Raw genomic sequence first — 27,718 nt, 5'->3', positions numbered from 1 at the left:
ACATAAGCTCTTGATAGGTCCTACCAAGCTGGAAAGGCTTGGAAATTACCTGATAATGTACTGGGGTTTGTACTGTCCAAAGAACAGTCTAGATAAATTTGGAGAGGCTCTTCATCTGGATGGCTAAAATGGAACACGTTTTTATTTATTTATTTTTACTGTACCACATTTTACAGTACATTCGTGTTTCACAATTTGTTTAACTGTTCTCCAGTTGATGGGCATCTACTTTGTTTCTAATTCTTAACTATCACAGAAAGTGCTGCTGTAAATATTTTTTAATATATGGGGACTTTTTTCTTACTGTTGGCTTCCTGGGACATAAACCTTCCTCAGCAATAGGGGCTAACTCTAGTATAACCTAGGGTTATACTAAAGGTGAGCTGAAGGTGGGGGAACTTGTAGATACCATCAGTTAAAAGCATCACATCCGAACACTGTGCATATCATTTGGGGATCGCATGAGACACGTAACTGAGATCCTGTTTGTTGTCGGTACGTATTGAAGCTTCCCACGAAGTATTTCTGAAAGAGTAAGGACTGTGCCCTAATTTCCTAATAATCCCCTTTTCTGGGACTTGACTAAAAATTTGAATAACTGAAAGTTTGGCTTTCTAGAGCAGGCACTCAGCCTGCCTTTTAATTAAAGGTAAATTTATATAAAAATAGAGTTCAGATGGAGGCTGTATTATGAACTTCTGATAACTTTGAAATGTGTTATAGTTAAAATTTTGAATCATGCCCAAATGTTTGAAAAGTTATACAGATTGAATATACTTTTAAGTGACCATATAATGACAACAGCCTTTCTTGAAAGAGTCTTTAAAAAAGTTACTTTTGAAAACAATGAAATGAAATAGCAGTATAAAGCTTGCTAGTTTTCATATTATAGGAGAAATATATGCAAAGGTGGAAAATTATTGGACTCTGGAAACAGAAAAAAAATAGGGGCATTCAAAAGAATCTTTTCTAGTATGATGTATTTTTTTTACATGCCAGGGAATTTAAAATTGTATTATTTAAAATTGTAGTTAAAATACGAGTTATTTATCCAAAGATAAATACATATCCTTTAACTTAAATCTAGTAGTAATACTACCAGTAAGCACAGCCTTCCTCATGACGGTAGAGCTTCCTGGGCCTTTTCAACACTAAAATAACCCTCCTTGTCAAGTCCTCCTCCCCTCCGTATTTGCATAGTATTTTCTGATTGGTGTATAACTTTCCCTTGCCTTTTAGGGAGTATTCCTGGTCAACTTAAAGAGATTTGGATGGGGTCTAATGCAATGTCTACATTTACCAACCAATCATATATTTGCTCAAACAATTCCCAAAAGACTTATTAGCCAATGAAGGGGAAAGCCCTAAATGCCTATACTTGTAAGAGACAGATTTTCTTACGGGGGAAAGGGAGGGAGCAGCTGCTGCTTCTAGCAGCTCACTTCTTATTTGCCTAGTAACTTTTATTTCACTGAGTATTTTAGAAGGAGATTCTTCTTTTTGACTGTCAAAATGGTTATCAAAGTTTTTGTTGCCACATCTTCTGGATCTATAGCGGTGAGTGTTTGATGGCATTTATGAGTCTTTCATCTTATGTTTTCTGACTTACATAAGGGAGTTTGAAGTTAAGAGGCAGTGAGTATGAGGAGACTGGATTTGGGCATTAGGTTCATGCCTCAGCTGTGTAAGGAAAAGGGGTGAACGGGCATTCAGGGGCTCTGCATTTGAGCCGTATTTCTGTTTTATTTTGCTAGACTTAGGAGGAGAAATGTGTGCAATACGTAATCTTAGGTAACTCTATATGAAAGGAAACTTTGAGAAAAAGGCTTGCTGATGAAGAATTTCCTACATTTAGGGTGATTAGCTTATTGTATTTTTTGTTTTATTTCTGTCATTGATTTTTCAAGAATTAAACACGTTCAAAATTGCAAATAAATCACACTTGTTATAAAAATATTTGAAGCAGACTATTATAGTGAATCCTGGGTATTATTTCTTCTTCACAGTTTAAATAAATTGAAAATATGTCACTACTGTGTCATATAATTGTTTATATGTCATAGAAAGGAGCAAAAACTTAAAGCCTAGTTCTTATAATTTCAAATACTTGAATAATTCAAGTCTAAACAAATATCATTGTAATAATTTTGCTTAATGAACTTGCAGAAAGGCTTGAATTACAGACCCCTAGTATACATTTTTCATTTCCCATTTAAAATAATTTAGAATTTTGGTTTTAATCTTGAAACTATGACATTGTCAGACCAGCACGCCAAAAGAAGTTAGAAGTGCTGTGAATATAAACAGGGTTGCAAGTTTAGAGGATTTAAGAGCTGAGGGGAGGTTGTTTCTTTTTATATCCAGTGCCTTGATGATCTCAGATTGCAACTCTGCTCAGCAGGCAACCATGACTCTGGCTAAACAAACTGCTTGCTTTGTGTATGTGTTTCTCAACTATAAATACTACTTCCACCTCGTGAAAATTCAAGTAATTTCCAGAGTGAGACAGGTGAAACAAAATAAACTAGGTCTGTATGCTTTTTAGAACAGTGGTCTCCAAAATGGGGTCAGAGCCCCTCAGGGACCATGGCCTTACCCCAGGAGTTAGGGACAAACTCCAAGGGATATGTGATAAACCAATCAGAAGATGGGAAGATCTATATTATGGGGCTTATCTCCCACACAACCATACCTACTCTTACTGCCCAGCCCTCCCTACTCTATCTCCCTCTCTACTATGGAAGCACTCAATCTCTGTCAACAAGGACTCAACGTATATGTGCCAATTGTGGGTCTCTCAGAGTAGCTAGGCTACTCCAGAAGCTGTTTCGGAGGTGGCATTGGAAAAATTCTGTCCTCTTCACTTCCAGACCATGGAATGTATCCAAGGTGGGCTCTGTGCTTAGGTTTAGTGACCAGTGATTAAGAACTCTGCCTCTTCCCTTTTCATTTTGGCTGGGACACCATGAGTTACACAGAATGGGCAAACATGGATGGAATCTGCATTGCAGATCTCATTGCATTCATTATTTTTCCTTTAAAACACACTTCTGTACCGAAATTCTGTAATACTATTAAAGTCATGACCATCCTTCCATTCGCCCAGATTTCGACAACCTGTTTCATCTTTGGCTCTTCACTTTCCCCAACCTGTATATTCAATCAATTGCTGAATCTTGTGGTTTCTGCCTCTACATCCTTGATATCAGTCCCCTTTGCTCTGTTCTTAAAGCTACCTATTAAGTTCAGGCTCTCATCATCTCTCCCCTAGGTTGCTACAATAGCCTTCAAATTGGTCTCCCTTCTTCCAGTCTCTCCCTTTTCTAATCCTTCCTCCAAGCAGCTGCTAAATGCTTTTCTTGTTCATTTCTTATCTAGCCTTAATCAATGAATGGGCATTGCCTTGGTCAAACTGAGACCTGGGAGACCTTAGCTTAAAAAGGCCAAGGTCTGCTACTGCATCCAGGGCCATCTCCAGTCACCCTGATTTATATATTGCCACTGGACCCAGATGTCTACGGAGGAGAAAGTGAGGCTGGTGACTTTGCACAGCCTCCCACACTTAAATCCAATTCACTTGCAAGTTATGGTATCACCTTCCTGATGATTGAGAATGAAGGACAAACATCCACAACAACAAATGATTTTCTTAAAAGGCAGGTCTGACCATGTCACTCCGCTTCTTTGATAGGGATGGGGTGAAATTCTGAAAAGAAATAGTTCCCTCAAGGAGGCGGCATTGGCTGACCACCTAGCAGGCAGCTAGCTCTGTCACTCCTCCCCCTATGCTCAGAATACCCATTTCCACTGACAGAGTGTTAGCCCAAGTCACAACTGTCCCTGACCTCTTGCTCAGATTTCAGCAGTTGAACTGATATACACACTTGTATGTTTGTGTGGTAGAGGAGGTAGAGAGCTAAACTCTGAAGTCATCTGGTTGAGGCTCCATCCTCAAGGAGGGATCTAATTGTCCACGGAGAGTAGCAGGCTGTGTGGGGTGAGGGTGGGGGGAGAAGGGAGGGGGTAATTTCAATCTGTTATAACCATTTCCTTTGGAACTTCATCCCTTCCCTAGCAGATCCCCAGGGGATGTTGGCTGCAATGCAAATTCATCTTTATGGGATCAAGTATGAATAACTGCCTATCTCAGCCATCTAAAAAGGGCTCCCTGTCTGGAGCCTTTAATAGATTTAGCTGACTCTGTAATAATAAATCCTCAGATAGCTCCTCAGACCTTTGGAACTCAGCTATGGAGAGAATCTCAGTATTGGATCCATTAGGCCATGTCCTCAGGGGCCATTGCTCCAGTGATTCATCAGGTTTCTGTTTCAACTTCTCATATAGCCTTTCCAGTTCCTTGATGGTGAAGGCCCTTGAACCCTCTGCTCCCTCATGGGAGGAAATAATCTTCCTCTGAGGAGCAGTAAAAAGATAAATGTGGGGTCCTCTGAATGAATTTTGTTATTACTTTTTGAATTCTATGAATTATCTCTTTGATAATTTGGCATAGCATTAAAATTGTTAATTAACTTTGGTAGTATTGTCATTTTTATTGCATTGGCACAGCCTAGCCATGAGCCTTGAATGTTCTCACGGATATTTAAGTTTTTCATTATTTCTTTTTTGAAAACTTTTTCTTTTTTTAATTTAATTTATTTTTTGTTACATTTAAAATGTATATATTTTATTTTCTCCAATTACATGTAAAAACAATTTTTAACATTCATTTTTAAAAATTTTGAGTTCCAAATTTTGTCCCTCCTTCCCCTGCCCCCTCACTGAGAAGGCAAGCAATTTGATATGTTACATATGTGCAATCATGCAAAACATATTTTCATTTTAGCCATGTTGCAAAAGTGAACATGGATAAAAAAATCAAGAAAAAAACTCAAGAAAAATAAAGTTTAAAAAGTATACTTTGATCTTAATTCAGATTTGATCAGTTCTTTCTCTTTTCATCATAAGTACTTCAGAACTGTCTTGGCACTTTGTATTGCTGAGAATAGCTAAAATATTCACAGTTGATCATCATACAATATTGGTGTTATTGTGTACAATGATCTCTTGGCTCTGCTCACTTCACTTTGTATCAGTTTATATAAATCTTCCAAGGTTTTTCTGAAATTATCCCGTTCCTCATTTCTTATAGCACAATAGTATTCTGTCACAATCATATGCCATAACTTGTTCCACCAATTCCCAAATGATGGGCATACCTTCAATTTCCAGTTCTTTGCCACCACAAAAAAAGAGCTGCCATAAATATTTTTGTATATATAGGACCTTCCCTTTTTCTTTGACATCTTTGGGATATAGACCTAATAGTGGTATTGCTGGGTCAAAGGTATGCAAAGTTTTAAAGCTCTTTGGGCACAGATCCAAATTGTTCTCCAGAATGGTTGAATCAGTTCACAACTTCACTGACAATACAGTCTCAATTTTCCCATATCTTCTTCAATATTTGTCATTTTTCCTTTTCTGTTATATTGTCTGTACCCCAGAGTTATTTTAATTTGCATTTCTCCAATCAATAGTGATTTATAACATTTTTTCATATGATGATAGCTTTGATTTCCTCTGAAAACTATGTGTTCATATTCTTTGACTATCTATTGGAGAATGATTCATATTCTTATAAATTTGACTCATTTCTCTATATATTTCAAAAACAAGGCCTTTATCAGAGAAACTTTCTGTAAATTTTTTCTCCATTCCCTCCCAGGAATATTTTAGCCAAAATACTGAGATTTCAGATAAAAAAAATACCACAAGCATCCAGAAAGAATTCAAGTATGGAGGAGCTATAGAAGGCAAAGGATATAGGCTTGCAGTCAAGAATAACTTACTCAGCAAAACAAAGTATAATAGTACAGGGGAATAGAGGGCTCTTTAATGAAGTAGAGGAATTCTAGACATTCCTGATGCAAAGATCAGAACTGTGTAGAAATTTCAAGTTCAAACATAGTAGTTAATAGAAACACGAAAAGGTAAACGTGAAAGAACAATAAAGGACTAAAAAAAGTATAAACTATTTACATTCAAATATGGAGAGATGATACATGAGTGCCCTCTGAATCCTATCATCATCAGAGTTCATGGGAGTGTCTAATTAGACAAGACCTGGTAGTGATTCTGTTATGTCTTGATGATCTAAAGATAATAGAAAGGGAGGGGCAGAGGAATCCTCAATGAGGAGAAGAAAGAAATGAAGGTTAGGGAATATTATCTCATATAATCAGGGTATACAGTTAAACATCTGGACAAACAAGAAGGAGGGATGGAGGGAGTTGTTGACACTTGAACCTCACTCTCATCTAAACTGCTCAAAAGAAGGAAGAATATACATACAAAGTTGGTACAGAAATGCATTTTACTAAGCAGGGAAAAGGGGAGAAGGAAGAAGGGGGGACTAGGGAGGGATCAGTACTAAGGACATAAAAAATTCTAAGGATATACAAAAATATAACTTTTTTTGGCGGGGTTTGTTTTTTTGTTAGGCAATGGGGTTAAGTGATTTGCCTAGGGTCACATAGCTAGTAAGTATCAAATGTCTGAGTTTAGATTTGAACTCACGTCCTTCTGACTCCAGGGCTGGTGCTCTATCCACTGCATCACTTAGCTGCCCCCCAAAATATAGCTTTATTGAAGTAGCAAAGAATGGCAGTCTGAGGGGGTACCCATAAATTAGGTAATGACTGCAGAAATTGTGTCAGAGAAATATGATGGAATATTATTCTTATATAAGAATTGATGAAGGGGATGGTTTCAGAGAAACTGGAGAAGATTGTTGTGAATTGATGTGGACTGATGTAAACAGTCAGGAGGACAATTTATACTTTCTTTTTTTTCTTTTAATCTCCTCTTTGCTATCTCTTCTCTAAATTGAGAATTTGTTTTGCTTATGTCTAACCCCTCCCTGAATCTACCCTTCTTCTTATACTACATTCTCCCCTTTTCCTATTTATAGTTGTGTCACTGTTGAGGTGAATGCATTCCTGTGCCAAACTCTGTGTGTGTGAATTCTGTCCTCTTTTGGCCAGTTCAGATGAAAGTGAAGTTCAAATGATGCCTGCTTTCTGATTCGTTCCATGTTTGTATATCATTCCCCCATCTTTCCTCCTATTTTCCCCTGTTAATCTTTTCTCTCCCCAACCTTTTTCTTTTATCTTACAGTATTTTAAAACATAACAAAGCTATTTGTAGGTCTTCTGTTTTGATTATCTCTATGACCCCTTGTGACATTCTGGTTCTAAAAGAATCCTTTTAGCAACCCTCTTCCCCTACTTCGAATGTTAACAGTTCATCTTTATTAAGTCTTTGTATTTTTTATTTTTCTCTTGATTTCTCTATTTATATTTCAGAGTTCCTTTTCAACTGTTTTTTCCATTAGGAATGTTTGAAAGACCGTTATTTCATTGATGATCCATTCCCCCCCCCCCCTTTAGTATTATACTCAGTTGTACTGGGTATAATTATTCTTGGCTTTAAGCCTATATCCTTTGTCTTCTGGAATATAATATTCCATGTTCTTTGGTCCTTTATAGATGGTTTTTAAGTATTGTTTGATCCTGATTGTGTTTCCTTGATGTTTGAATTCTTTCTTTGTGGCTGTTGGCAGTATTTTAAATTTTATATTGAAGCTCTGTATTTTGGCAACAATTTTCTTGGAAGTCTTTGTCTTGAGGTTTCTTTCAGGAGGTGAATAGTGGATTCTTTGTATTTTCATGTCTGAACAATTTTCTGTAATGATTTCTTAAAATATTTTTATCCAGGTTCTCTTTTTGGTTCTGGATTTCAGATAATTTTATGATTCTTGAATTCTCTCTCCTTGATCAGTTTTCCAGGTCAGTTTTTTTTTAACATGAGGTATCTTATATTTTCCTCTATTTTCTCAATCATTTGACTGAATTGTTTTATAGATTCCCATTTTTTTGGAGTCACTAATTTCCCTGTTGTTCATTATAATTGTTAGGCAGTTTGTTATTAGAGCAAAGTTTTCTTTAACCTCTTCTTTAGCTATTAATCTATGCATCTCTTTAATTTCTTTTTTTTTAACTCTTGCATCATTTCTTTGAAGAATTCTAATTGTTCTTGGGGGAAAGGTGTTTTTTCTTTGAAACTTTGTTTATAGAAGTTTTTGAATAATTGCCTTCTTCTCAGTTTGTATCTTAGTCATCTCTGGCAGCATAATTGTCCATTTAAAAAACAACAACAACTCATTTTTGTTTTCTTCTTTCCAAGGAGACTGAGCTCAACATTGATATGGGGCCCTTCACAATAACTGTCCTGCCCTTGAGAGAGATGTCAGCATTTTCTGGGATGTCAACAGTCTGATTGCTAGAATGGTCTTCATTCTCATCATGGACAGGCCAAGGAAAAAAAGTTTGTTTTTAAAAGCTATTTTTTGGGACAAAGGAAGGATCAAAAAAGGGATTAGACTGTTTTTTTGAGGTGGATGAGTCAGTGATACCTTGATGATGGGTAAAAGGTACCATTGCTCAACTATCATTTCTGTTTTCTCTGCTAAGGAGGATAATCTTTAGATTTAAGGGAAAAAACTAAAAATGGCTTAAAAGGGAGTTAATACAGAATATAAAAAAGGAAATATTTAAAATGCACCTATCAGTAAATTCAAAGTATTGATTCATAAATGCTTGAAAAACTGGTAGGTGTTAAACCCTATCAGTGATCCTTAAAAGATCATGAGAAGCTATTTTGGATTTAGAAATGGCCAAATCTTGTCCTACTTTTAAAAAAATAGTAAGAGCATGGATGGCATTTGAAAACTGTAGGCCAGTACAGTCTATTTAGATTCCTGGCAGATTTCTAGAACGTATTAAGATGTAGACAAGGAAGTGGTTATTACAGAGACCTAGCATAGCTTCATTAAGAACAGATCATGCCAGAATGATCCTCTTTTATCAGGGTTACTAACTGGTAGATATAGGTGAATGTTGTAGATGTAATTTATCTACATTTTATTTTTAAAAAATAAGGTTTGCTGATGTTTCTATTTTTACATCACAGTCATTTTTAGATATTGCTCCCTTCTCCTACTTCTCCATTCCTCCCACCTCCTCTCCCTAGTGTTGAGCCCTCCTTTGTAACAAATGAAAATAACTGATAGTGACAACATAGGCAATGTCTGCTTCTGTAGACCTCCACCTCTCTTCTGAAGTGGGAGGTATGTTTTGTTATCTGTTCTCTGAGACCAAGATTGGTCATTATGATTACCTAGAGTTTGATTTCTTTTTGTTATTCTTTTTGTTTTCAGTCTGTCTACATTCTTTTCTTGGTTCTGTTTTCTTTACTCTTTATCAGTTCATAGAAGTCTTCTCATGTTTTTCTGCATTCCTCATATTCACCATTCCTTACTGTCCATCATTCCTAATGTTCAGCCATTCTCTAAGCAGTAGGTATCAACTTTGTTTTCAGTTCTTTGACATCACAAAAATAATATTTAGATATACATCAGGCCTTTATTCCTGTCTTTGATTTCTTTAAGGATATATGCCCAATAGTGGAATAGCTAGGTCAAAGAATATGAACAGTTTAGTAACTTTTCTGTCATAATTGCAAATTGTTTTCCAAAATTGTTGAACCAATTACAGTTTGCCAATAGTCTATTAGTGTGCCTATCTTTCAATACTACCCCCTTCCCAAGTTGGTTAGTTTGTTTTTTGTTATCTTTGCCAATTTGCTAAGTGTGAGATGAAACTTCAAAATTGTTTTAATTTTTATTTTTTCATAATATTAATGATTTGGTATAGTTTTTCTTATGTCCTTTGGTCACTAAGCTATTGGGAAATGGTCCTTGGTCTAATATGTTTGTGTTAACTCCATACATATATTGTTTACCCAGCTTTTAGCAAAGCACTTGACAAAAATCTCTAATGCTATTCTTGGGAACAAGAGGGAGAGATATGGATTTGGAACCGTTGTAACATGAACAATATCTATTTGAAGTGCGAGGTGAGGGGAAGGGTGCAGGAATTGCTAGGTTCTGTGGGTTGACTTGTGTATCCGCGCCAGAGTGTGGTGGCTGGTAGCCATAGGGATGCTGATTGAACACAGTAGGGATTGTGGATTAGCCTTCTCTGTTGTTAGTTCATTGGATTGTTACCTTGTTAGGATTCTTTGTGTCTTATACCAGGGGGCTGGCAAACTTTAGCCCTTGAGCCAAATCTACCCACTGCCTGTTTTTGTATGCCCCTGAGCTAAGAATGGTTTTTACATTTTATCAGTCAATCAGTAAACATTTATTAAGTGCCTACTATGTGCTAGCACTGTGCTAAGCACTAAGAATACAAAAAGAGGCAAAAGACAGTTCCTGCCTTTATCTATTTGGAGATACATGCAAATAAGTATATACAAAACAAGCTATATACAGGATTAATATGAAATAATTTAGCAGAGGGAAGGCAGTAGAATTAAGACAGGTTTGAAAAGGATTAATGTAAAAGATGAAATTTTAGTTGGGACTTAATGGAAGCCAGGAAATCAGTAGGCAGAATTGAGGATGGAGAGCATTTTAGGCATGGGGGCAGTCAGAAAAAATGCCCTTAGCAGAGAGATGGAGTGTCTTGTTTGTGGAACAACCAAGAAGCAAGTCTTACTGAATTGAGTTAAGGTATAAGAAGAGTGGAAAGATAGCAAGGGGTTAGGTTATGAAGGTCTTTGAATGCCCAACAGAGCATTTAATATTTCCTCCTGGAGGCAATAGGAAGCACTGGGATTTATTAAATGGTGTGTGTGTGTGTGTGTGTGTGTGTGTGTGTGTGTATGTGTGTGTGTGATGATCAGATCTGTATTTTAGGGAAGTCATTTTAGTGCTTGAATGGAGAATGAATTGGAATGGAGAGAGGCAGGAAGACCTCCAAGCAGACTGTTGCAGTAGTCCAGGCCTGAGGTGATGAGGGCCTGCACGAGAGTGGTGGCAGTGTCAGAGGAGAAAAGGGGCATATACAAGAGATGTTGCAGAGGTGAAATCACCAAGCCTTAGCAATAGCTTGGATGTAGGGGTTGAGAGATACTAAGGAGAAGAGGGTAGCTCCTAAATTAGGAACCTGAGGGACTGGGAGGATAATGTTGCCCTCTACAGTAATAGAGAAGGTAAGAGGCATGGACAGTTTAGGGAGAAAGATAGTGAGTTCTGTTTCGGATGTGTTTAGTTTAGTGTGTGTTGTATGTCCTATTTGGGATGTCTGAAAGGCAGTTGGAGATGTGAGATAAATAATGCTTTATGCTTAAAAGAGTAGGACTAATGAAGGTAGATGATAGGCCTTTCTACAGTGGCAGTCAGAGTCTCCCTGCAGCTGAGTCCCAATTGATCATCCTTACTCTCTGAGGGAACCAGATCTTTGCCAACCCTTGCTGTCTAAGAAAACAGAGAGTAGTAGCAAGGACTTAGGGAAGGTATTTAGCAATTGTGGACCTTTTGAAGGGAAAGGACTGAATGTTTTCATCAATAATCTCATAAAAAAAATCAAAAGAGGCATAAAGATAGGCAAAAACCAACAGAAGAGAAATTAAAAAATAAAACTTTCAGAAAAGGAACCAGGTGAGTCATTTGTAAAAAATAAAAAATGAGAAGAATTTTGACTCAAAATCCCTTGAGGAAGATGAAGATATGATAAATTCTGCATGTCTGCCTGAAAAGACAGTGGAGCCATGCTAGGAACCTACCAAATGGTTCAGAAGAACCACAAAAAATTAAGTCAAAATATGGTTAAAAATTAGAGTTTTGAATTAAGAAATAAGCCAGTCTAATGAGAGACTAGTGAATTTAGTATAAGAGACAAATGGAATTCAAATGCAAAGTCAAACAAAGACAGAAAGAAAAATAATAAAACAAAATAAGTAACAGAATTGGAAGAACACATCAAAGTTAAAATATTTGAAGACCGAATATGAAAAAAATAATCTAAAGATTATAGAGCTGCAAGAAAAATATAATGAAGCTAGAATACTATAGTTTAAAAATCATCCATAAAGATTGGAAACATACTACGGTACAGACCTAGAGAATCCACAGAAAACCATGAAAAAGAAATATTGACTTTAACTCATCAAGAATTATCTTGTCAGATTTCAGAACTACAACTTCAAAGAGCAATTTTTGTAGTCAGCAAAGAAAAATTCTTCAAATTTGAAGGAGAACCAATCATAATATTATAGGAGTATTCCATGCTTACATGAAACCAAAGGAAAAAAATTACAATATGGTATTCCAAAGAGCAAAGTGGTTCAGTTGTCTGAGCCTAAGCACCTAATGAGTAAAACAATTGGGATGCTCAGAAAAAGGGAAGAATTCTATTCATTCCCTCAAAAGAACCCAGAAGTAAATGGGGGTAGTCAGTACTCGAATTCATCAAAAATAGGAATAGTAATGTGAAATGTTAATTCTTGTATACAGGTCTAGTCAAGGATTGTAAAGTGAGGTGACAGATAAGAGGAAAGCAGAAGAGAGCAGTGTCATGAAAACCCAGGGAGGAGAGTGAATAAAGAATGTCAAATGCAGCAAATTGGTTAAGATGGATTAGGACTGAGAAAAGATAATGAAATTTGGCAATTAAGAGATCAATAGAATTGTGCCCCACAAGTTAGTAAACTGCATGTGCGATGTAATCTTGCTACTCCACAACTAAGTCTAAACCACAGAGAGTAAATAAAGAGGAAAAGGACATCGTACAAAAAAGAAGACAAAACAAAACATTTATAGTAGCTCTTTTTATAGGAACTCTAAACTGGAAGCTGAGGTATCTACCAATTGAGGAATGGCCAAATAAATGATGCCCTCTGTATGTAATGGAATATTATGGTGCCATAAGAAATGCAATAAGTAGACACTTTCAGGGGAAACTGGAAAGCCCTTCATGAACTAATGCAAAGATAAGTAAGCAGAAATAGGAGAATAGTTTACACAAGGACAATAATGTTATAAAGAAAAACATCTTTGAAAGACTTTAAAACTGTGATTGATGTAATGATAGATCATGAGTTCAATGGTGATGGATTGAAAATGGAGAATAAAACATACATTTTTGTACAGGGCTAATATGGGAATTTGTTTTGTTTTATTATACATATTTGTTATGAGTTTTTTAAAATGCTTAATGGGGGTAATGGAAACAGAAAAGAATAGAAGGAATATCAGAGGGAGACACAGATATACAGGACAGTTTTGAGACAACTATGTTGAATTTTGTTATATACTTTTAAAAACTTAGTAGAGATTTGTGATTTCATATACAATCATTTTTATTCTGTTTTCTTTGTGTTTGTAAATGACTGGGTTTATTTATGTTTTATAGTTCCTAATAATAAAAAAAATTTAAAAAATAAGAAATCATTGGTAACTTTGGAGAGAGCAGTTTCAGTTGAGTGATGAGATTAGAAGCCAGATGGTAAAGGGTTGGAAAGTGAGAGGAGTGGCAGTGGAGACAATGAGCTCAGACAACTTTTTCTGGGAGTTCAGTGAGCAAAGGAGGAGATACAAAAATATGCTGAGGAAATGGTAAGGTCTAATGAAGTTTTTTTCCCCCAATGAATCATAGTTTTGAAGAGAGGATAATGTAGTATCCAAAAAGGATCAGGAGAAGAGGGAAGAGAAGAAGAATAAGATCAAGATTCCTGTGTTAAGGTTATAGAATATTTCCCGTTGGACCCCTCTAGCATAATTTTGCATCAGCATTCCTGGGAATAGATTCTTGGGAATCCTAGAGGGGTAAGGACACAATCCTTTAATGGAGAAGCTGCCAAATCTAGTGTTATCCTCTACATTAAGAGATCAGAGGGGCTTGGAATATGATATTTTGGAGGGCAAAGGAAGTGGGATTATAATCAAGAATCCCCTACCCAGAAATATAATTCTAATTCTTCAGGGGTTAAAAATGGACATTCAATGAAATAGAGGACTTTTAAGCATTCCTGAGGAAAAGATCAGAGCTGAATAGAAAATTTGACTTCCAGATGCAAGACACAAGAGAAGTATGAAAAGGTAAACAGGAAAGAGAAATCATAAAGGACTCTATAAGGTTAAACTGTTTACATTTCTACATGTGAAGATACTTGTAACTCATAAGAACTTTCTCATTGTTTGAACAGTTAGAAGTAGTACATACAGACAGAGGGCACAGGTATGAGTTGAATATGAAGGGATGATATCTAAAAAATAAAATTAAGGGGTGAGAAAGGAATGCACTAGGAGAAAGGAAAAGAGAGAGGTAGAATGGGATAAATTTCTCACATAAAAGAGGCAAGAAAGAGCTTTTACAGTGAAGGGGCAGATGGAAGAGGTGACAGAGAACGCTTGAACCTTACTCTCATTTGAATTAGCTTAAAGAGGTAATAACATACAAACTCATTTGGATATAGAAATCTATCTTACAGGAAAGTAAGAGGGGAAGGAGATTAGAGAAGGGGGAGCAGGATTCATAGAAGGGAGGGTATATTGGAGGAGTCAGTCAGAAGCAATACACTTTTTGAGAAGGGGCAGGGTGAAAGGAGAGAGAAAATAGAATAAATGGGGGAAATAGGATGGAGGGAACTACAGTTAGCAATCATAACTGTGAAAAATATTTTTAAGCAAGTTTCTCTGATAAAGGTCTCATCTCTCAAATATGTAAAGAAATGATTCAAATTGATAAAAATCAGAGCCATCCCCCAATTGAAAAATGATAAAAAAAATGAAAAGGCAGTTTTCAGAGGAAATAATCAAAACTATCTATAGCCATATGAAAAATGCTCTAAACCACTATTGATTGGAGAAATGCAAATGAAAACAATTCTGAGGTACTGCCTCACATCTATTAGATTGACTAGTAGGAAAGAAAAGGAAAATGAAAAATGTTGGAGGGGATGTGGGACAATTGAGACACTAATGCATTGTTATTGGAGTTATCAACTGATTCAGCCTTTCTGCAGAACAATTTAGAACTGTTCCCAAAGACCTATAAAACCATGCATACTCAAAACCTAGCAATACTACTACTAGGTCTGTATCCCCAAAGAGATAAAAAACAAAGAGGAAAAGGACCTATGTGTACAAAAATGTTTATAGCAGTTCCTTTAGTGGTGGCAAAGAATTGGAAATTGAGGAGATTCTCATCAGTTAGGGAATGGCTGAGCAATTTGTGGTATAAGGTTGTGATGGAATACTATTATAGTACTATAAGAAATGATGAGGTAGATGCTCTCAGAAAAACCTGGAAAGATTTACATGAACTGATGCAAAGTGAAATGAATAGAACCAGGAGAATATTTTACACAGTGACAGCAATATTGTAAAATGATCAGCTGTGAATGACTTATCTATTCTCAGCAATACAGTGATCCAAGAGAACTCTGAAGGATTTGTCATGTAAAATGCTTTCTATCCCAAGAGAAAAACTGGTGGAGTCTGAGTACAGATTGATGCATACTTTTTTTACTTTATTTTTCTTGTTTTTTTTAATTTTTTGTCTGTGTTTTCTTTTACAACATGATTAATATGGAAATATGTTTTGCATGACTACACATGTATAACCTACATAAAATTGCTTGCCTTGTCAATGAGGGGAGTGGGGTAGGAGGGAGGGAGAGAATTTGGAACTCAATTTTAAAAATGAATGTTGAAAAATGTTTTTACATGTAATTGGAGAAAAATGAAGTACTAAATAAAAAAATAAAAAAAATCTTGTGTTATCCTGACTATGACTCCATGATATTTGAATTGTTTCTTTCTGGCTGCTTGTAATATTTCTCCTTGACCTGGGAGCTCTTGAATTTGGCTATAATATTTCTGGGAGTTCTTATTTTGGGAACTCTTTTAGGAGGTGATTGGTGGATTCTTTTAATTTCAATTTTGCCTTCTGGTTCTAGAATATCAGGGCAGTTTTCCTTGATAATTTCTTGAAAGATGGTGTCTATTCAGGTAGTCCAATAATTCTTAAATTATCTCTCCTGGATCTATGTTTCAGGTCAGTTGTTTTTCCTATGAGATATTTCACATATTCTGTTTTTTCATTATTTGATTTTGTTTTATTGGTTCTTGATATCTCGGGGAGTCATTAACTTCCATTTGCTCAATTCTAATTTTTATGGATTTTCTTCAGTGAGCTTTTGTGCCTGCTTTTCCATTTGTCCAGTTTTACTTTTTGTGGAATTCTTTTCTTCAGTGAATTTTTGTACCTCTTTTCCCAATTGGCCTATTCTGTTTATTAAAGTGTTATTTTTCCTCAGTATTTTTTGTGCCCCCTTTCCCAAGCTGTTGACTCTTTTTTTTTCATGATTTTCTTGCATCACTGTCATTTATTTTCCCAATTTTTCCTCTACTTTCCTTATTTGATTTTTAAAATCCTTTTTGAGATCTTCCAGGAATTATATTAAAGTTGGGCTCTTCTCCCTGGGTGGGGTGGGCACTGTCCCAAGCTTTAAGTTTTTTGTGTAGCTAGGTCTGTAAACTCTCAAACTTCCAAGGTGGTATGATCGAAAGAGAGGTGTGTTCACTACTCTCCTGGCCTGTGCTCTGGCCTGTGAGTGACCACAAGCAGTCTTTTCTTCACTGGAACTGTGACCAGGGTCCCCACTCCTCTGGAATTGCAAACTTTGGTGTGTTAGTGCTCCTTCTTACTCAGGAACTGTGACTCAGGGCTGTCACCCAGATACAAATATTGGCTATGCAACACAGTCCTGCACCCAATGCTAGCAAAGGGACCTCTGTGATCTCCTTCTGACCAGTTGTGCAACCCCTCTTACCATTGGTTGGCTGAGAGTTCTGAAAGTAGCCACTACCACTGTTGATTCAATACCTCCCAAGGCCTGCTGCTGGTTTGCAGGGGTGCAGCCTACGTTGTTATGCCTTCACTCTACTCGTAGTAGACTTTTCCTACTCACCTTTTAAGTTATCTTGGGTGGAAAATTGTTTCATCCTGTCCTTTTGTAGGTTCTCCTCTCTAGAATTTTTTGAGGCCTTATTTAAAGTTGTTTGGAGGGGAATTTGGGACAGCCCAGATAAGTCTCTGCTTTTTCTCTGCCATTTTGGCTCTGCCCCTCAGAAAGAAAGACTTAAGAAAAAGCTGACATGCCAGTGGGTTACCTTGATCATATCCCAATCCCCAGCTTAGACCATTTGAGACTTGGGAAATTCTTCCTTGGGAGAAATGCTAAACTCTATCTCTTGGTTGAACTAAGTTATCTTGTTCCTAATGGGAGAGCTCATTCACTTTCTATGTTGTCTGGTATATTCTCATCTTTATTACTTCTCTGATTTCTATTTGATATAGGCTTGGATAAATGGATTTATTTGCTATTTATATTCATTGTGGAACTGGCATTTAGTGGGAAGAGAGTTAAGCTTTGGATATGTAGTTTTGAGGTTCACCTTCCCTCTTAAGGGTTAGCGATCAGAAGTTAAGTTTGAACCTAAAAATTATTTCCCATAGACCAACAATATTTAGGAGGGCAAGTAGATATATTTGGTATACTTTTTCTCTTTGAGGAGAGTAGAGAGGTCAACCTCATGGCAACAACATTCTGCTTCCTTTCCTGGCAGAAATCAGTCTTCTTGGAGAATGATAGCCAGAGGAAACTCTAGAGATAACTGGTCATGTCTTCCTTTGAGCCACATTTAGAAAGACCCATGTGAAGTTATATAACCTACAAGGGCATAACATAGCACATATATACCCCATTCATGGTATTAATAAAAAACCAAAACAAACAATAAAAAACTGAAAGAAACAATAAGAACAGTTATATATAGAAAACAAAATATATGGGCATTAAACTATGAAAGCAGATATATTTATGTCCAATTATTTGTATTTATTGATATTTTTTCCTGAATGATTTATTTTTTTCTCTTTATTTTTGTTACATTTTAAGTTCTGAATTGTCTCCTTCCCTCCTCACCCTCCATCCTACACTAGAGAAGGTCACCATTTGACACCGATTTGTGAATATATATAAAACCATACTATGCATAGTTCTATTTATCAGTTCTTTCTCTGGAGATGTATAGCATCTTCCTTCATAGGTCTTTTATAGTTGATTTGAGAATTTATAATACTCAGAATAACTTGGTTGTTCACAGTTATTCTTCTAACAATATTGCTGTTACTACATACAACATTCTCCTGGTTCTGCTCATTTCACTTTTCGTTATTTCATGCAAATCTTTCCATGTTTTCCTAAAATCAACCAGCTCATCATTTCTTACAGCACAGTAGTATTACATTAAAATCATATATCACAACTTGTTCAACCTTTCACCAGTTAATGGGCATCCCCTTAATTTCCAGTTCTTTGCTACCACAAAGAGAGCTGCTATAAATATTTTAAAACGTATTGGTTCTTTTCCTTTTCACTGATCACCTTGGGAAACAGACTTAATAGTGGTATTGTTGGGTTAAAGGGTCTGCACAGTTTTATAACTCTTTGGGCATAATTCCAGATTGATATCCAAAATAGTTTAATCAGTTCACAGTTCCATCAAAAGTCTGTTGCACATCCCCTTCAACATTTGTCATTTTTCTCTTTTATCATGTTAGCCAATCTGATAGGTGTGAGATCACATCTCAAAGTTGTTTTAATTTGCATTTCATTAGTCAATAATGATTTAGATCATTTTTTCATATGACTGCAAAATTTAGTTTTGATTTCTTTTTCCAAAAACTGCCTGTTCATATCCTTTGACCATTTATCAATTGGAGAATGACTCATATTCTTAGAAATCTGACAAAGTTCTTTATATATTTGAGATATGAGGCCTTTATCCGAGAAACTGTCTATAAAATGTTTCCCCCTAGTTTTCTGCTATCCTCCTAATCTTGGCTACATTAGTTTTATTTGTACAAAACCTTGTAATTTAATGAAGGCAAAATTATCCATTTTACATCTGGCAATGTTATCTCTTGTTTATTTATTAATTATTCTCCTCTTCATATGTCTGATAGGTAATGTGTTCCATGTTCTAATTTTCTTTTATCTCTCTTTATAACTAGGTCATATATCTATTTTGACCATATGTTGGTAAATGGTGTAAGATATTGATCTGTACCCAATTTCTGCCAGACTGCTTTCTAGTTTTCCCAGAAATATTCACCAAAGTATATTCTTATCTCCAAAGGTTAAATATTTACTTTTGTCAAACACAAGGTTACTATAATCATTTACTACTATATATTGTATGTCTACTCTGTTTCACTGATCAACTTTTCTTTTTCTTAACCAGTACTAGACAGTTTTGATAATTACTGCCTTATAATACAGTTTAAGATCTGGTATTGTTAGACCCCCTTCCTTTTCTTTTTTTTTTCATTAATTCCTTTTATATTCTTGACCTTTTGTTCTTCCAATTGAATTTTGTTATTATTATTTCTAGCTCAATAAATTTTTTTTTGGTAATTTAATTGGGATATCATTGAATAAATAGATTAGGTTAGCTAGAACTGTCATTTTTATTATATTGGCTTTGGCCACCCATGAATAATTAATTTCTCCAATTATTTAAATCTGAATTATTTGTATAAAACGTGTTTTATAATTATTTTAATGTAGTTCTTATGTTTGTCTTGGCAGGTAGACTCCCAGGTATTTTATGCCATCTATGGTTATTTAAGTGGGATATCTCTTGCTATTTCTTCTTGCAGGTGTTTTTTGGTGATATAAGGAAATACTAATGGTTTATGTGGGTTTATTTTATATCCTTGTTACCTTACTAAAATTATTAATTGTTCCAACTAACTTTTTAGTAGAATCTCTAGGATTTTCCAAATATATCATCATACTGTCTGCAAAGAGAAATAGCTTTTATTACATCATTGCCCATTCTGATTCCTTCAGTTTATTTTTCTTCTCTTATTGCTATTGCTAGCATTTCTTTTTTTTTTTTAAAATAAAAATATGTTTTCAGTGAACAAGCCACGTGCTCTATATCCTGGCCATAAAACATCATACATTGTTAAGGAATTATAAATAGCGTGTGGAATCAATTTGTAGCACTGCTGTCTTAAACAGGCTCTTTAAACTCTCATAATGATTTAATATAAAAACATTCTCTGCGCACCTGCCTTGGTGCAATACAATTATTTTCCCTCGTGAGTGTTGTTCCATTTCTTCCCCTTGTTTAAACCAGGCCTGTGTTTTCTCCTTTTCTCCAGGATACTGGATACTGGACCCACCCTTTTTTTCCAGGAGCTTATGTTTATCTTTTGAATTAGATACGCCTTGGAGTGCCTTGGAGTGATTTTATCCTCTGCTTATTCTGCTGGCGGGGCATCTGGAAATGTGATTAGGCAAAGGGTGATCTGCTTCACAGAGGTGCCCTTCTTTCCAGTAGAGCTAAGGGATTGGGAGATCCCCTGGGCCCTCAATATGGCTAAGTACAGAGCTGGTGTTTCTTCTGAAGGTATTGCTAGCATTTCTAACACAACATTGAATAATATTGGTGATAATGGGTATCCTTGTTTCACTCCTGATCTTATTGAGAAGGTTTCTAGCTTATTCTCATTACAAATAGTGCTTGTTGATGGTTTTAGGCAGATGCTTTTTATTGTTTTAAGGAAAAATCGATTTATACCCGTGCTTTCAAGAGCTTTTAACAGAAATGAGTGTTGTATTTTGTAAGCAGCTTTTTCTGCATCTATTCATATAATCATATGACGTTTGTTACTTTTGCTATTGATATAATCAATTGTGTTAGTAGTTTTCCTTATGTTCAGCCATCCCTACCTTCCTAATATAAAAACCACCTTTGGCACAATGTGTATAATCTTTGTCATATACTGTCGTAGTCTCCTAGCTAATATTTTATTTAGAATTTTTGCATCCATCTTCATTGGTGAAATTGGTTTATAATTTTATTTCTCTGTTTTTGCTCTTCCTGGTTTAGGAATCGGTACCATATTTGTTTAGTAAAAGGAATTTGGTGGGTCTCCTTTTTTGCCTATTATTCTGAGTAATTTATTTAATATTGGAATCAGGTTAAATAATTGGTGGAATTCACTTGTAAATACATCTGTTCCTGATGCCTTTTTCTTAGGCAGCTTATTTATGGCCTGTTCCCTTAATTTTTCTAAAATAAGTTTATTTAGATGTTCTGTTTCCTCTTGTGTTAATCTAGGCAGTTTATATTTTTGTAAGTATTCTATTTCAGTCAAGTTTTTAAATTTATTGGCATATCATTGGGCAAAATAACTCCTAAAATTGCTTTGATTTTATCTTCATCATATTCACACTTTTCATTTTTGATACTAGTGATTTGGTTTTCTTCTCTCTTTAAAAATCATATTAACCAATGCTTTGTCTGTTTTATTGTTTTTTCATAAGTCAACTTCTAGTTTTATTTATTTATTAAATGGTTTTCTTACATTCCATTTTATCAATCTCACCTTTAATTTTTAGGATTTATAATTTGATGTTTAATTGGGGATTTAAAATTGCATCCCTAATTCATTGATGTACTCTTTATTTGATTGATATAAATATTTAGAGATATATATTTTCCTCTGATTACTGCTTTTGCTATATTCCAAAGGTTTTGGTATGTTGTCTCATTATTATCATTCTCTTTGATACAATTATATATTGTTTCTATTTCTCATTCTTTAACCCACTCATTTTTTAAGATTAGCTTATATAGTTTCAAATTAATTTTTAATCTGTGTTTCCATGGGGCCTTATTAAATATACTATTATTTCATTATGAAGTGAAAAGGATTCATTTAATATTTCTGCTTTTCTGCATTTAACTATGAAATTTTATGCCCTTATATATGGTCATTTTTTTTGGTAAGGTTCCATGTACTACTGAGAAAAAAGTATATTCTTTTCTATTTCCATTCAGTTCTCTCCAGATATCTATCATGTCTAGCTTATCTAAGATTCTATTCATCTCCTTGATTTCTTTCTTATTTATTTTTTTTTGGTTAGATTTATCAAATTCTGAGAGGGAAAATTTGAAGTTGCCTCACTATTGTAGTTTTGCTATCTATTTCCACCTGTAATTCATTTAGCTTTTCCTTTAAAAATTTGGATGCTGGGGTAGCTAGGTGGCACAGTGGATAGAGAGCACTGGCCCTGGAGTCAGGAGGACCTGAGTTCAAATCCAGCCTCAGACACATAATGCTTCCTAGCTGTGTGACTCTGGGCAAGTCACTTAACCCCAATTGCCTCGCTATAAAAAAAAAATTGGATGGTATAACATTTGATGCAAATAGATTTAGTACTGATATTACTTCATTATCTATGGTACCTTTTAACATAATATAGTTTCCCTGTTTATCTCTTTCAATTAAATCTATTTTAACTTTAACTTTGTCTGAGATCATGATTTCTACCCATTTTTTTAAACTCAGCTGAAGCATAATAAATTCTACTTCAGCCTTTTATTTTTACTCTAGATGTATTTCTTATTTTTAAATGTGTTTTTTATAAACAACATATCATCAAATTCTGGCTTTTAATCCATTCTGATATCATTTCCATTTTATGGGTGAGTTCATCCTATTCACATTCAAAGTTAAAATTACTAATTGTATATTTCCCTCCATTCTATATTTTCTCACTGTTTATTCTTCTGTCCCTCTCTTTTTATCCTATCCCTTCTCAAAAGTCTAATTGTCTTCTAACCACTGCCTCCTTAATCCACACCCCTTCTAAGAATCTCTCCCCCTCCTATTGCTTAATCTACCCATCCTTCTAAAAGTCCCTCCTGTATCCTCTCTCCTTACCCTCCTGTTTATTAATCTGCACAACATTCTGTGTCCCTCTCTTATCTTAATCCCTTGACCTCCTATTTCTTGGTAGTTAAGAAGACTTTTGTACCCTTCTAGATGCATTTGTTATTCCCTTTTAAACCCAATTCTGATGAGAAAAAGGTTGTAGCACTACTTGCCCTCCACCCCCTCTTACCCTCCACTGTAAAGTTCTCACATTCATGCCTTGTTTGGATGAGATAATTGCTCTATTTTACCTCTTGCTACCCAATTTTAGTCTTCAGGATCATCCCATCATACTCAGCTGAATCTCAAGTCTTCTATCTATATATGCTCTTTCAAACTACCCTAGTAATGATAACATTCTTAAGAGTTACAGATATTTTCCCATATAAGAAGTAAATAGCTTGATCTATTAAATCTACTAAATCTCTTATAATTGGTCTTTCATGTTTACCTTCTTATGTTTCTCCTGTTTCTTGTAGGTCCAATTTTCTGTTCATTTCTGGTCTTTTTTTCTCAAATACCTGAAATATTTAGACCGATTTCACCAATGAATATGGATGCAAAAATTCTAAATAAAATACTAGCTAGGGGACTACAACAATATATGACAAAGATTATACATTGTGTCCAAGTTGGTTTTATATTAGGAATGCAGGGAGGGCTGAACATAAGGAAAAACTATTAACACAACTGATTATATCAATAGCAAAAGTAACAAAAATCACATGATTGTATCAATAGATGCTTGCTGTTTGTTGATTTGGTGGTATCCATCTGGATGTGTCTGCACTTCAGTCAGTCCAGACCACCACTTGGGAAGTCAGGTCTTTCCTACCATCCTCCCAAGTTGTCTTAGGCTGGATGACTGCTTTACCCTGACTTTGCCATTAACTTTATATTAGAGTCAGGTTCTAGTCCTGAGGTATAGGGGATAATGTCTCAGACTTCAGGGTCTTTTTTTTCTGTTGTTTTCTGAGCTCTGTCTGGAGATTTGATCTCAGGTACTCCTTGTTGTCCCTGAGCTAGGACCAGGACCCTCAGGAATGCTGTTTCACAAACACTGTTACTCTCTGCAGTCCCTCCAGTGGCTGCAAGCTTCAGCTTATGCCTCTGTCCTGGAACTGAAACCTGGGACTCTGTTTTTCTATGAGTAACTGTAGCCAGCAGGTCCCCTGCCCCTCTGAGACCACACTCACTAGTGTGTACTTGCTCTGTCTTGCCCACCACTGCAGCCTGGGACTACATCTGGTCAGCACACTTGGGCCCCATATCCAGCGACAGCCAATAGATAGCCCTGCAATCTTGCCCTGATCAGCCACCCAACCCCCACACAATCTAGGGCTGAATCAGGCTGCCACCATCCAGCTAACTCCAGTCCTTGCCGTTTGTTGATTTGGTGGTATCCATCTGGATGTGTCTGTACTTCAATCAGTCCAGACCACTACCTGGGAAGTCAGGTCTTTCCTAACATTCTCTCAAGTTGTCTTAGGCTGGATGACTGCTTTGCCCTGACTTTATTCATTTTTGCCACTTTGAGGAATTATTTTAAATTTTTTATGTGAAAATTTAGGAGAACCAGGTAATTTCCTGCCTTATTCTACCGTCTTCCTAGAATCCACCTCCTTTATCATTTCTTACAACACAACAGTATCCCATCATATTCATAGGTCATAATTTGTTCACCTATTTCCCGATTGAGGCATATACAGTCAGAATCTGCAAAAAATGATATTATAAATATTTTTGTATATATGGGTCAGTTTCTTCTTTCTGTGAATTCCAGGGATATAGACCTAGTAGTGATATTGCTAGGTCAAAGGGTATGCACAGTTAATAGCTTTTTGGGTATAGTTCCAAATTGCTTTCCAGAATTACTAGATGAGTTCATGGTTCCACCAATAGTGCATTAATGTGTCTGTTTTTTCCACAGACCATCTAGTATTTGTGATTTTCTTTTTCTGTCAACTTTGCCAATCTGATGGATATGAAGTACTCCCCAGAGGTGTTTTAATTTTCATTTCTCTATTTATTAATGATTTAGAACATTTTCTTCATATGACCTCTTATAGCTTGGATTTCTTCCTCAGAAAACTTTACCATTTTTGGAATGGCTCTTATTCTTATAACTTTGACTCAGTTCCCTATATATCTTAGAAATGAGATTGTTAGGGGCTTAGGTGGAACAATGGATAGAGTACCAGCCCTGGAGTCAAGAGGATCTGAGTTCAAATGCGGCCTCTGATACTAGCTGTGTAACCCTGGGCAAGTCATTTAATCCCAAGTGATTGCCAAAAAAACCCCAAAAAACTTCCCTCAACCCAATAAAACAAACAAAACAAAACCAAAAAAAGAAATGAGACATGAATCAGAGAAACTTACCACAAAGATTTTCCCTCTCAATTTCCTGTTTCTCTCCTAACTTTAGCTGAATTGTTCTTGTTAGGGGGAAAAAATCCTCTAATTTTATATGATCAGAATTATCCATTTTACCTCCTGTGAACATTTCTATCTCTGATTTGATCATGAATTCTTACTGTATCCATGGATGTGACAGGTACTTTCTTCCATGCTCCACTAATTTCTTTATCATGTAACTCTTTGTGTTTGAATCATGTATCCATTTTAAATGAGCTTATGTTGGTATTTATTGTGAGATATTGTTGTGAGATAGTTTCTGCTGTCTCTTTTCCAGTTTTCCCAACAGTTTTTGTCAAGTAATGAGTTCTTGCTTCAGTAGCTGGTATTTTTTTTTACTTTATCAAACACTGGCTACTATGTTCATTTGTTTTTATATAATGTGTATCAATTTTGTTCTACTGATCAACCTCCTTTATTACTTATCTAGTACCAAACGGTTTTGATAACTATTGCTTTTTAATATAGTTTTAGATTTAGTACTGCTAGATTCCCTTCCCTTTCGATGTTTTTGTCAATTCTCTTAATATTTCTGATCTTTTGTCCTCCAGATAAATTTTTTCTTATTTTTTCTATTTCCATAAAATAATATTTTTAGTTTGGTTGGTAATGAATAATTACATTAATTTGGGTAGTATTGTCATTTTTGTGATGTTGACTTAGTATTTATCCATGAGCAATTAATGTTCCAGTTTTTTCCCCCTATCTTTTTGTATAAAAATGTTTTGTGATTGTGTTAATATAGTTTTTGTATATGTCTTGGCAAGTACTCTCCCAAGTATTTTGTATACTATTATATAACTATGTTTATATACTATCTGTATTTATATTTATATAAATTTATTTTTCCACACTATTTATATACTTTAGTTATTTTAAATGGAATTTCTTTTTCTCTTTCTTCCTTCTGGACTTTGATAGTACAATACAAAAATGCTAATGATTTGTGTGGGATTATTTTATATCCTGGAATTTTGCTGAAGTTGTTTCAGTGTGTTTTCTGGTTGATTTTCTAGAGTTCTCTAAGTGAACTATCATGTTATGTGCAAAGAGTGATAATTTTGTTTCCTATGCTTATTTCTTCAATTTCTTTTTCTTGTTTTATTGCTATAGCTAGCATTTCTAGCACTATTATTGAGGAGTAATGCTGATAATGGCCATTTTTACTTTACCCTTAATTTTAGTGTAAAACCTCTTTACAATAAAACTTGTCCCCATTAGTTAATTCTGGCTTAGGAAAGCTCCATTTATTCCTGTGTTTTCTACTAGAGAAGTCACACAAGGTAAACACTCATATGAAGGTCAAGAGAAGCGGTACAAGGACACTCTCAAGGTCTCTCTGAAGAACTTTGGAAATCGATTGTGAGACATGGAAGATGCTGGCACACATCTAGCATGGCATGCCCACATGAAAGAAGGCACTGTGTCCTGTGAGCAAAGCAGAATCGCAGTGGCCCAAAATGTGAGATGTACAAATTTAGAGACATCTCTCCTCCAAATGTTCATATGGACTATTTGTGCCTGGCCTGTGGTGGAGCCTTCTGTGCTCGTTATTGGTTTGATCAGCCGCAGCTGGACACGCTGTACCTTGGCCTAAACATAGTGAAGTCATTTTGGTCCTCTTCAAGCACCAAGGATAACAACCAACCAACTGTTTTTGTTTTTTTTTTTAATTAGAATAGTTTTATATTATGGTCACAAGCCTTTTCTGCATCTATTGATATAATCATATGATTTCTCTTATTTTTGTTATAATATGGTCAATCGTATTGATAGTTTACTGATATTGAACCAACCCTCTATTCTTGGTAAAAATTCAGTAGGATCATAGTGTATAATCTTTGTGATATATTGTTGTAGTACCTTTGCTAATATTTTATTTAGCATTTTTAGCATCATTATTCTTTAATGATATTGGTTTATATTTTTCTTTCTCTGTTTTCTTTCCCTGGTTTAGGTAATAAGACCATACTTGTGTCATAGAAGGAATTTTGCTAAGACTCTTGGAATTGATATCACTTCAATAATTTCATTTAATGCTACTTTAAAAGTTTGATAGAATTTGCTTCTAAATCTATCTTGGTCCTAGTGTTTTTTTCTTAGGGAGTTCATTTATGGCTTATTCAATTTCTTCTTCCAAGATAGGGTTATTTAAGTATTCTATTTCTTGTTCTGTTCATCTCCTTTTTGGTAAATATTCATCTATTTCACTTAGATTGTCAGTTTTCTTTGCAGATGATTAGGTGAAATAGCCCTGAATGCTTTCTTTTATTTCTTTGTTATTGGTTGTGAATTTGCCTATTTAATTTTTGATACTGATAGTTTGAATTTCTTTTTTTTAAAACAATCAACTAAAAGCTTATCTATTTTATTAGTTTTTTTATAAAAAATAAAAATGAAAAAAGCTCCCATTTTTATTTACTATCTAAATGATTTTTATTTCAAAAATTTTGTTAATCTCTTCTTTGTTTGGCAGGAGTTTTATTTTGATGTTTAATTTAGAGTTTTTCATTTGTTGGTTTTCTATTTTTTAAAGTTGTGTGCACACTTTATTGATTTTTTCTTTCTTTTATTTGTGAAAGTGTTTAGAGACATGGATG

The 27,718-nt window shown here is 35.2% G+C and overlaps 1 protein-coding gene across 1 annotated transcript in view; it reads left to right on the top strand.

The window, feature by feature from the left end:
• Positions 1-1,412: 1,412 nt before the first annotated feature.
• Positions 1,413-27,718, top strand: part of SH3BGR (SH3 domain binding glutamate rich protein) — a 92,647-nt gene continuing 66,341 nt past the window's right edge. Inside the window, 1 exon segment of the mRNA XM_027843611.1 lies at positions 1,413-1,557. Within this exon segment, the coding sequence (XP_027699412.1) occupies positions 1,513-1,557 (45 nt within the window). The 5' untranslated portion in view covers positions 1,413-1,512.

The sequence above is a fragment of the Vombatus ursinus genome, unplaced genomic scaffold (genome assembly GCF_900497805.2).
Source record: "Vombatus ursinus unplaced genomic scaffold, bare-nosed wombat genome assembly UNPS02014924.1, whole genome shotgun sequence".
Taxonomy (NCBI): domain Eukaryota; kingdom Metazoa; phylum Chordata; class Mammalia; order Diprotodontia; family Vombatidae; genus Vombatus; species Vombatus ursinus.
This window is presented reverse-complemented; position numbering and strand designations above follow the sequence as displayed.